General features: G+C 43.8%; 1 protein-coding gene across 1 annotated transcript in view; it reads left to right on the top strand.

The window, feature by feature from the left end:
• The window catches only part of LOC106088162 (mucin-5AC), a 77,077-nt gene extending 67,904 nt beyond the window's left edge, over nucleotides 1-9,173 (top strand). The window contains 3 exon segments of the mRNA XM_059370179.1: nucleotides 5,364-5,903; nucleotides 5,965-8,576; nucleotides 8,624-9,173. Of these exon segments, the coding sequence (XP_059226162.1) occupies nucleotides 5,364-5,903; nucleotides 5,965-8,382 (2,958 nt within the window). The 3' untranslated portion in view covers nucleotides 8,383-8,576; nucleotides 8,624-9,173.
• Nucleotides 9,174-11,852: the final 2,679 nt, after the last annotated feature.

Genomic DNA, 11,852 nt, shown 5'->3' on the forward strand with positions numbered 1-11,852 from the left:
AATCAACGAGCCCGGCAGGGGATGACAAGAAACACCACAAGGGCTGTAACTTTTAACTCCGATTTGTGTGGTGTCATCGTTATCACGAGAAGGTAAGCTGGGAGCTACCGGACTCGTCCACAGGTTGCGGATAGTGAAATGTTTCATATGGGGTAACTGTCACTGCAGTCGCGGACAATCAGCGGCATCGAGTAGAGAGTCTCAGTGAGCAGCCGGGCGGTACCGGCTCATGCTTAAATACTGAGTGCCTATAATGCTGGATATGACAAGGCGAGGTATTGGCGCCTTTAAATAGCCAATGGCTATCACGTTCCCACGGCAACCGGACCGAAACGAAATTGCTCATACCAAACTTCTATCCAACCAGCAAGAATAACTATGGGAGCTGCACCAGGTTAAGCACAGTTGTTGTAAGTCATAACAGAACACAATGTGCAAAATTTTAGCTCAATCGGACAAAAATTGCGGCTTCCAGGGGCTAAGGATGTCAAATCGGGAGATCGATTTATATGGCAGCTATATCTGGTTAAAGACCGATTTGGGCCGTACTTGGCACAGTTGTTGGAAGTCACTAGACGCCAAATTGCAGCCAAATCGAACAAAAATTGTGGCGTGTAAGGGCTAAAGATGTCAAATCGGGAGAACGGTTTATATGGCAGCAATATCAGGTTATAGATCGATTTGGACCGTACTTGGTACAGTTGTTGGAAGTCATAACAGATTGGCATGTGCAAGTAAAAATTGGCACCAAGATTTTACCAAAATTAAAATCTACGACTAATTCTAAGAAACTTGCTGGGCCAAGTTCCTTAGAATTCTAAAAATCGGTTCTAAATCGTAATCGCTTCAGGGTTTTAACAACCAAGTTCGTCCGTAGGTTAGGTTGAAGCGCACGCGACTAACGCAACACAAATTAAACGCATTATTTTGGTTCATACTCACGAGAATATGATCCAGTCAGCCAAGTCAGGCCTCTATAGAACTCAAGAACTACAAGAGGTCTAAGAGCCTGTGGGAATGCAGGCTCGGAAAGAGGTGTTCACCCATTATCCTGTGTCTTCTCCTCGTAATTGCTGGGCAGTAACACAATAAGTGCTTGACCGTATCCAACTCCTCCTCGTCGTCGCACATTCTGCAGAAGTCTGGCTCTCCCTGCACCCAGCCCGATAACGAAAGAGCTGACGTTGCAATGAACAGTCAGGACTTCTATTAGCAGTCCTAAGTCATGCTTTCTCAGCCCGGAATAAACGACGTCCTTTTGCACGAAATACTCGGCCTCAGGGCCTTTGACAAATGATATAACGAAGAGGTAGCATACAGCAAACAGCTGAGTACAATTTTTTCTCGCGAAGTGCACTATCTGTCAACGAGTTTTCATTATATTCAGTTGTGTGTGAGTGTGCATTATAGCTGAGAATCATAACACACACATATTGAAAAATTGCGGGAACACTGACTTTGACAGATAGTGGACTTGGTTTGTTGTTGTTGCGCAATTCTTGTGCACTTACCTGTTCGATTTATCTTGCTTTAACACCCTATAACCTACAGGCCTGCCCGCTTCGTTGCCTGTCACACCTTGATGGCCTGGGACCCAGCAAAGCATGATGGCCTTTCCATGGTTCGAAAAAGCTCTTTGCATCTTCTAACCAGTTTCGACCTTAGGCGGCCCGTCGCCAGAGCCTTCAGCGCCGCCTGACCGCAGCAACATCGACTCAAGTGCTTTGTGCCTTCAGGATCGCGTAGACCTCCGCCTAAAAGACGCTGCATCCATCCAGAAGTCTATAAGAATCCGTGATTCCAAGGAATTCAATGAAGACGCCAGTACTCCTATCCAATTTAGATCCGTGCTTGTATACAAAGGTCCCGGGAAGGGCGGGAGTGCCCCCAAACCAGGTATTTCCTTTCGGGAAACTGACTTGCAGGCCATCAACAAAAAAGACTCCCCTAAAATATAATCAATTGCGCCGTATATAGCATGGCACCATGCGGCAATGGCATGAGTCAGAGGAGTGGCATGTACCTGACTTCTTCAGTCTGATGGCGATCTTTGTTGCCACACACCCAACATATAATGTGCAAAGGTATAAGATCAAGAATGGTATTCAGCACCTCTCTCGGGCACTTCCCCTTGCCCAAGAGATTAGCACTGCCGCGTTACCCTGCACCTTCCCGATCATCCTTCCAAGGATTCAACTATACAGAGCTTTGTGCCAAACCAGACAACCATAGATTAGAATTGGGCAAACAACTGTCGTAAACATCCATGGACCGTCCCGGCTTTAGTCTCGAACTCTTTCCTAACGAGTTGCGACAGGAGTAGAATGTATCCAGTCTCTCTTGATGCTTTCTCCAACGTTTCTTGTCCAACTTAGTTTCTGGTCAAGAATCACGCCCAAGTACTTGGCCTCCAAAGAGAGCGGTAGCCCCATCCCTTCCAGGACAGGCCCCTTACAAATACCCAGCTTCCTCGTCCTGGTGAAAAAGAACCGTTCAGCCTTTCTGGGATTTATGCAAACCTCGATGGCCCTCACTCATCCAAATAGCTTCCTCAAAGCTCCCTGAAGCTCTTTGCATCTTCTAACCAGTTTCGACCTTAGGCGGCCCGTCGCCAGAGCCTTCAGCGCCGCCTGACCGCAGCAACATCGACTCAAGTGCTTTGTGCCTTCAGGATCGCGTAGACCTCCGCCTAAAAGACGCTGCATCCATCCAGAAGTCTATAAGAATCCGTGATTCCAAGGAATTCAATGAAGACGCCAGTACTCCTATCCAATTTAGATCCGTGCTTGTATACAAAGGTCCCGGGAAGGGCGGGAGTGCCCCCAAACCAGGTATTTCCTTTCGGGAAACTGACTTGCAGGCCATCAACAAAAAAGACTCCCCTAAAATATAATCAATTGCGCCGTATATAGCATGGCACCATGCGGCAATGGCATGAGTCAGAGGAGTGGCATGTACCTGACTTCTTCAGTCTGATGGCGATCTTTGTTGCCACACACCCAACATATAATGTGCAAAGGTATAAGATCAAGAATGGTATTCAGCACCTCTCTCGGGCACTTCCCCTTGCCCAAGAGATTAGCACTGCCGCGTTACCCTGCACCTTCCCGATCATCCTTCCAAGGATTCAACTATACAGAGCTTTGTGCCAAACCAGACAACCATAGATTAGAATTGGGCAAACAACTGTCGTAAACATCCATGGACCGTCCCGGCTTTAGTCTCGAACTCTTTCCTAACGAGTTGCGACAGGAGTAGAATGTATCCAGTCTCTCTTGATGCTTTCTCCAACGTTTCTTGTCCAACTTAGTTTCTGGTCAAGAATCACGCCCAAGTACTTGGCCTCCAAAGAGAGCGGTAGCCCCATCCCTTCCAGGGCAGGCCCCTTACAAATACCCAGCTTCCTCGTCCTGGTGAAAAAGAACCGTTCAGCCTTTCTGGGATTTATGCAAACCTCGATGGCCCTCACTCATCCAAATAGCTTCCTCAAAGCTCCCTGAACGAGGTCTGTAAAAGAAGAGAGGAAACGGCTAACCATCATGATGACGCCGTCACTCACTTCCTCTCGAAAGATTGCAGAAACCCATTGATCAACAAAAGCTACAAGAGAGGAGATAAAACCTCTCCTTGCGGAGTTGATTTGGTCACAATCTTCCTTCCACAATCGAGCCCTATGTGAGTGATGCTTTGACAATCTGTACTTTTAACATCGTATCTACCCAATTCACCACAAAGGGGGAGCCTCATATCCACGAGAACGCCATGTATAAAATCCATCTTCACGTTATTAAAAGCCAAGAAGGCCAAAAAGGCCGCCAGAGTGAAGACGCCCACAACCAAATTTCGCTCTATGTAGCTCACCACATCATGAAGGGCACTATCATCCACACGTCCCTTAGAGTACGCCTGCTAAAGAGTGAAGGGTCGAGATGGTCCCTAATACATATGTCAATGTCTCCAAAGTATTTAACATAAAGAATGAGAGGCTTATTGGCCTGTAATCCTTGGGTAAATAATGACTCGGTTTTCCGCTTTCGGCATAACACCATCCTAACCTTCCGTAACTCAGTCTGTGTACCGACGTCACCCAGTCGGTACACAGCACAGCAAAACGAAGCTCCTAAAAAGCATCTCAAGGTGTCATATGCCAATCGATCCTGCTCTTTGCAGCATAGTAGGCAGTGCCCCATCACATTGACTTGTAGCGTTCAAAAGAATTCACCGCCTAAACTATCATCTCCTCCCTTATCATGTCCTCAAGCACGAACAGTGACTTGGCACTATGTTGTGTTAGAGGGACATCTATTGCATCCGGGTTAAATGACCCACCGGCCACATCCGAGCACCCAGGGAAGTGCGTAGCAGCGTCTCAGAGCCATATTTCGTCATCCCTGTCATAAAAATCATCTCAAGGAGTCATATGACAATCGGTCCTGCTGTTTGCACCATAGCAGGCAGTGCCCCATCCCATTGACTTGTAGCGTTCAAAAGAATTCGCCGCCCAGACTATCATCTCCTCCATTATAATGTCCTCAAACACGAACAGTGACTTGGCACTATGTTGTGTTAGAGGGACATCTATACCATCCGGGTTAAACGACCCACAGCTATATCCGAGCACCCAAGGAAGTGCGTAGCAGCGTCTCAGAGCCATATTCCGTCATCTCTTAGAATGCTTCGAAGATTTTTCGAATCCCTGGAGAGCAAACCGCGGAACCTGGAGGACTCATTCACTCCCTCTATCGAATCGCAAAAACAAAGCCATGAGACCCTCTTTGACGATTTCGCTCTTGCTCGCTCTTTTACTTTTTTTAGGACTCCCTGTACAGGTCACAGTCCTCACGCAACTTGGTTTTGTTAACCCTAATATAGAGCCTCCTCGTTGTCTGCCTAAGTCTCCTTAAGTTCGCTTTCCACCAAACAGGTTGCGATTTCTTATCCGGATATATCAGAGGACAGTTCTCCTCATAACTACTCAACATGGTACCTGTTAGCAGATTCGCTGCCAATTCAAGCTCTTTTCTATCAGAAAGCGAGGTGCTTATGGTCCGAAGCTGTTGGTTTTCCTAGGGTTCCTGTATGTTGGATCATTGCCCGCAAACAACATCAGATCGAAGATGATGTATCTATGGTCCGAAAATTAGTCCTCTTCGTTCGTAACCTACTTATCTACTACGCCCAGACAAAACATTTGATCATAGGGTCCTTGGATTTAATTATTTTTGAGCGAAAATTCGATTATGGCTTTTTATTATTATGCTGAATATTTCTTTGAGGTTTCAAAATTATACTGTAATCCCAGTATTTATATCATAGTTTGATACTTGGATTGGGGCATTTAATTTTTGTATGCTTTTTTCCAGTTCATTTTAATCTTCAATTGGGTTACACATGAACCCCTTAAATTTGGTGAATATATATATCCCCTATGGGCCGAAGTAGTTGGCTGGGTTATTGGTCTCATTCCTATAACGGTTGTCATACTGGTGGCAATTAAACAAATCTGTGATGGTCCTGAACACTTGGGTATCAAAGATCGAATTGTATTCTTGCTGAAGCCCACAGAAGAGTGGGGCCCTGCGGGAAGACCCTGCCTGTATCCCGATCGTTATCAAAATGAAAATACTGCCAGTCTAATGGAAGGCGGTTTAGGCGAGGCTCTACCATTCGAAGATAATGGCACCACTTTTGGTACCGGCAACAATCATGGTCATGGTGGTGATGGTGATGGTGGCAACAGTGCTGTTTGTAGTCAAAAAGATGCGATGCAACTCTGAGAGCGAGTTATGGCATCCACATCAACATTTGCTTCAAAACAAAGTACTGATGCCACTGCTAGAACCATGGCCACAGCAACTTCCAATATAAATGGTAAAAATGAAACAAAACCCCTAAGAGGAAATGTAAGTATATTGAGTTTAGAAATAGTTGCGAGTTTTTAAATTGTTTCCTGTTGAATTCCAGAAACCTGATACAACGCCTATGGTGGCCATCAAGACCGCAACCTCCACCACATGTCAGCCCGGGCCTAGTATATTAAAGTCTAGTTCTAGTAAACTGTTAGATGCTGGCAAACCACCGCCCGAAATAAGTCCCAGCAAACAACCTCTTATACAAGGTGAGCTAAGGGCCAACGATAGTGTGGTATCCTTTCTTAATGAGAAGACAACACCCTTAGCCACTGAATCCATTAACGATAAAGTAACCAAAATAACTGCCACTATAGTGTTGCCTACCACTGCGGCCACATCAATAACAACACAATCGAAAATTCTGATACCAACAACGACAAGTGCAACAAAATTGGTGATAGCCGGTACGGCAGAAAGTGGCCGAGAGCTTAGGGCCCTGACCTCGTTTGCCACAACAACTGCCAAGCCCACAATAACCGACATAGTTAACACGAAAGCCTCAAACGCGGGCAATTCGACAATTACTACAAATGCTATCAATGGTGGGGTTTTGCCGTCCACCACATACGTCACAGCCGTTAAGTCAACGGGACCTCCGGTGACTTCAGCGGCCACAAGGCCAATAACCGAGTCAGCAACAGCATCCCTGGCAATGGGCAAACCACTGACAACGGCGCCTGCTATAACCAAAGCCACCATAGTGAAAACAGAACCTGGGGGAGGAAATAAAATCCAAACACAAGTGGTATCAACGGCCGAACTAAGCCTTACAACGACTACAAAACAAACATCAGTTGCGAATTGCATAATGAAACCATCGCTGCAGACGCTGACAACTGGCTCAACTGTAGTCACAAAATCGAGTGATCAAACCCACAAAAATGCTGCCATTAAAACTACCACCAGCTCCACTGCAACAAGTGGTGTAGCAGCGGTGAGTAACAACAACAACAATAATCAACAACCAATAAGTGCTTCAAACATGGCGCCAATAAGCAAAATGTCGTCTGTGCCGATAGCAAGTACAATTGCCACAACTGCTGCTAACAAAGGTTTAGCCACAACTATAAATTTACCCACCACCACATCAATAGCCGAAGCTCAATTATCATCTGCATCAACAATTGTTAGGCCTACTACTTTGGTAGACTCAAGTAGTTCATTTACTTTACCTTCTGTATCAAGTTCTAGTGCAATATCATCAAAAACCGTAACACCGTCTTCTACGAAGACCTCAATTTCTGGAGCACCATCAACAATAGCGGCAACTTCAACGAAAATCGTTACTTCCGTAGTCCCAACATTGGGTCAAATTAAAACGACTACTCCGACAACTGCAATGGCATCTAAGTCAACTATCGGTTCAGTACTGCCATCCTCCACTGGCGTAGCTTCAAAAACTTCGCAATCAATTGTTGGGACTTCAGGTTCAGTAACAACCACTCCTCAATTAACTACATCTAAATCCACGACTACATCAGGGCAGTCGTTAAAGGGCGCATTGACTACTGTCGCAACCACAACTAAGACGCCTACAACTACAGTCACAGCGACAACATTAGCACAGTCTTCAAAAGAAACAACAGCAAGAACTACTTCGCAATCAGCAACAGTGACAACTAAGCCAGCAACTGTTTCAATAACTACAACAACACCGCCATCAACTGTTGCAACATCTAAGAGAACTGCTGCAGTGCCATCTTTACAAGGTCCGCAAACATCTACTGTGAGTTCTATTAGCACAGCTACATCTGCATCTTTAACTTTAACTGCAGCGGCATCTAAGTCATCTATCACATCAGGTCAGTCGTTGAAAATATCAACTACCAGTGCTGCAACAAAATCTTCTACACCTACAACTACTTCTATGGCTCAGACAACTTTAACGACTTCGAACAGCAAAGCAATCTCTACGGCCACAGCTGCTAAGCCACAAACGATGACAACACAGCAAAGTACCACCAGAACATCAACTGCAACACCGTTGGCTACCAACGCTTCAATTGTAACTAAAACTGCAGTTACGGCAACAACATGCTTACCACAAACTTCTGCAAAAGCTACATTAGCTCAATCCACCATTGCTGCCACAGTGACCAACACCTTTGCCGCAACAGCCGCAAGCGTTAAACCTGCCCCCACAAAAATTGCCAAGACATCGGTTGTGACGGCCAATGATAAGCCCATCGCTACAACTACCATACAAAAACCTACGACATTTTCGACGACGTTAACAAAAACTACAAATGCAAATGCCACAACCTCCCCAGCAAGTGGCAAAACTGTTACAACACCTGCATGCACAGCAACCACAAAAGCAGTAACCTCATCTGGGTCCTTACCATCTGCAGCAACAACACCTCAGCAGTCGGCAACAAGTAGTAGCACGAAAGCTTCGACTACAACAAAAGCTACAGCTACAAGTTCAACGACGACAGCTTCAACTACATCGGCGAAAGCCACAAAGTAGTTTTAGTCGTTATATTTGTAGTTATTCACGCACAGCTATCACACATACAGGAAAACGTCATAAAATCAGCAATTTGAGTAAATCAGTACACTTACTAAATTTTTTTTATGAGATCGGATATACATTTAAAGAAATCGACCTATCTTAACTTTCCATCATGTAGTTGTCAGACACTTCAGTTGATGGGTGAAAAGGTTGTCATTTTTTCATAATTTTTTTAAAAATGTCTCCATTGCGAAAGAATACTTCAATGGAGTTACACCACGAGCTGGGGAAATATTACTGGGCTGAGCTGATAAATTCTCAAAGAAGGCATACAATAGTTCAAAGGGATCTCAATGTCATGGCAGCCGGTTGTATGTACTGGATTGACCCTGTAAAGTTCTTCATTGGCAGCGCTGCCGCCTCAATGTACCACACACTGCTGAAACATGTAACGACCCTCCTCATGGATCTGTCCCTTTGAGAAGTGGCTTCCTTCTAGCCCCCGGCCCTGCTTAGGCTTGCGAGAGTTCTGTTCCTTCAGAGACACATTTCGGACCACAATACATAAAAGAAATAGAGTTAGGTAGCTCTTATATTTGATAGAGTAAGTGTAGGATGTATCTGTTAGTGTCCAGAGAATAAAGCTATAAATCAGAAAAAGAGAAATTTTCATAACTGATGGGAGCCGGCATAGGTGACTGTTCGCCGCTCACAATTCTATAACCACCAGGGAACGGTTTGAATGCCATTTTCATTGCATATGAATCCATTTCATTGCCTATGAATGCAGCGTTCAACACTATTCATAGAAAGAGAATGTAACGAAAGCCGTGCATTGCATTGCATGTCTTCTGTTTATCGCACCTAACATTCTCAGCGAAAGCCTTATAGCTTTCAAAGGGATTTCTTTTTTTAAATATTTCGTTAATATCTGTTGTACCCATCACTATTGAATGGGGACAGATATTGGAGAAGAGAACGCCAAAAGAATTTTGGATCCAAGTGTCTTGGGAGCCGCCCTGCACCCAAAAGAACCCCAAACGAACATAAAGTCCAATGTGAGATTTGAATAAAAGGGATTTGGGAGCGGGTTTGAAAATTTGTTTGTTCAGTATAGACTAAACAAGTTAAACTCGTGCTAAGTTCGGCCGGGCCGAATCTTATATACCCTCCACCATGGATCGCATTTATCGAGTTCTATGCGCGCTATCTCTTTTTAGGCAAACAAAGAATATTGAATATGAACAGTTATGCTATTGGAGCTATATCTAGTTATAGTCCGATTCGGGCAATAAATGAATGCTGAACATTATAGAAGTCATTGTGTGATATTTCAGTTCATTCGGATAATAATTGCGCCTTGTAGGGGCTCAATAAGCAAAATCGGGAGATCGGTTTATACGGGAGCTGTATCAAGCTATTGCCAAATCGGATGAGAATTGCGCCCTCTAGAGGCTCTAGAAGTCAATATTCCAGATCGGTATATATGATAGCTATATCAGGTTATGTACCGATTTGCGACATACTTAGCACAGTTATTGGAAGACGAGAATTGCGCCCACTAGAGGCTCAAGAAGTCAATATCCCAGATCGGTATATATGGTAGCTATATCAGGTTATGTACCGCCATACTTAGCACAGTTATTGAAAGTCATAGCAAAACACTTCATGCAAAATTTCAGCAAAATCGGCTATATCGGGTTATGAACCGATATCAACCATAATCACAGTTGATATCGTTATGTTCGAAGTCTTATCGTTATGTTCGAAGTCATATCGTTATGTTCGAAGTCATAAAAAACACGCCATGCAAAACTCAAGATCCCAGATCGGTTTATATGTTAGCTATATCAAGTTATGGACCGATTTGAACCATATTTAATACAGTTGTTGGAAGTAATAACAAAACATGTCATGCATAATTTCAGCCAAATCGGATAGAAATTGCGCCCTCTAAAGGCTCCCTCTAGAGGCTCAAGAAATCAAGACCCCAGTAGAAAGTCATAACCAAAAACGTCGTGCAAAGCCAAATCGGATAAGAATTGGGCCCTATAGTAGCTCAAGAAGTCAAGACCATATATCAGTTTATATGACAGCTATATCAGGTTATAGACCGGTTCAGCCAAATCGGATAAGAATTGCGCCCTCTAGTGGTTCAAGAAGTCAATATCAAGATCGGTTTATATGGCAGCTATGTCAAAACATAGGCCGATATGGCCCATTTACAATCCCCGACCTACCGCCCTACACTAATGAGAAGTATTTGTGCAAAATTTCAAACGGCTAGCTTTACTCCTTCGAAAGTTACCGTGCTTTCGACAGACAGACGGACATGGCTAGATCGACTTAAAATAACATGACGATCAAGAATATATATACTTTTTGGGGTCTCAGACGCATATTTCGAGGTGTTACAAACCGAATGATAAAATTAGTACACCCCCATCCTATGGTGGAGGGTATAAAAATGGCTAAACCAATTTTCTTGAATTTTCACAGATTGTGTAGGTTGATCTGGAAGGAGTAAGAGATCAGACGCATATTTCGAGGTGTTACAAACCGAATGATGAAATTAGTATACCCCCATCCTATGGTGGAGGGTATAAAAACGGCTAAACCAATTTTCTTGAATTTTCACAGATTTAGGTTGATCTGGAAAGAGTAAGAGATTATATAATTTTTTGATATCTGAAAGGGGTTGAACCCTTCCCCTTACCCCAAAAACAACACCCAAAAATAGAAGTTGGCCAATCGGGACAAGATCGAAATCAAATGAATGACATTTGGGAGTAGAGTGAAATTCATTGGTGAGTAAAATACGAATATGATATTAACATTTTGTGTCTAATTATCTGGGAGACGTCATTCTCCAAAAACCCCCTAAAAGCAGGCATACAGATCATGCAACAATATGAGACTCAAATGAAAGATATTTGAAAATATAGCACAAAAGTGATATCTACTTTCAGGATCAAGTGTCTAGCTGGCCGTTCCACTCCCAAAACACCTCACAAGCAGGGCATATTTATCAATCTTAGCAAATATTGGGCTCAAAAGAAGAATATTTGAAAGTATAGCACGGATCCGGTATGGAATTCTGGTGCCAAGTGTCTGGGAACCAGCCCCATCTCTGTGGAAAGCACTCTAACTTTCGAAGGAGTAAAGCTAGCCGCTTGAAATTTTGTACAAATACTTCTTATTAGTGTAGGTCGGTTGGGATTGTAAAAGGGGCATATTAGCCCATGTTTTGATATAGCTATCATATAAACTGATCTTGGATCTTGATTTCTTGAGCCACTAAAGAACGCATTTCTTATCCGATTTGGTTTAAATTTAGCATGAAGTGTTTTGTTATGGCTTCTAACAACTGCGCTTAGTATGGTTCAATTCGGTCCATAACCTGATATAGCTGCCACATAAACCGATCTTAAATCTTAACTTCTTGAGCCACTAAGGCGCGCAATTCTTATCCGATTTGGCTGAAA

Source organism: Stomoxys calcitrans, chromosome 5 (genome assembly GCF_963082655.1).
Source record: "Stomoxys calcitrans chromosome 5, idStoCalc2.1, whole genome shotgun sequence".
Classification (NCBI taxonomy): Eukaryota; Metazoa; Arthropoda; class Insecta; order Diptera; family Muscidae; genus Stomoxys; species Stomoxys calcitrans.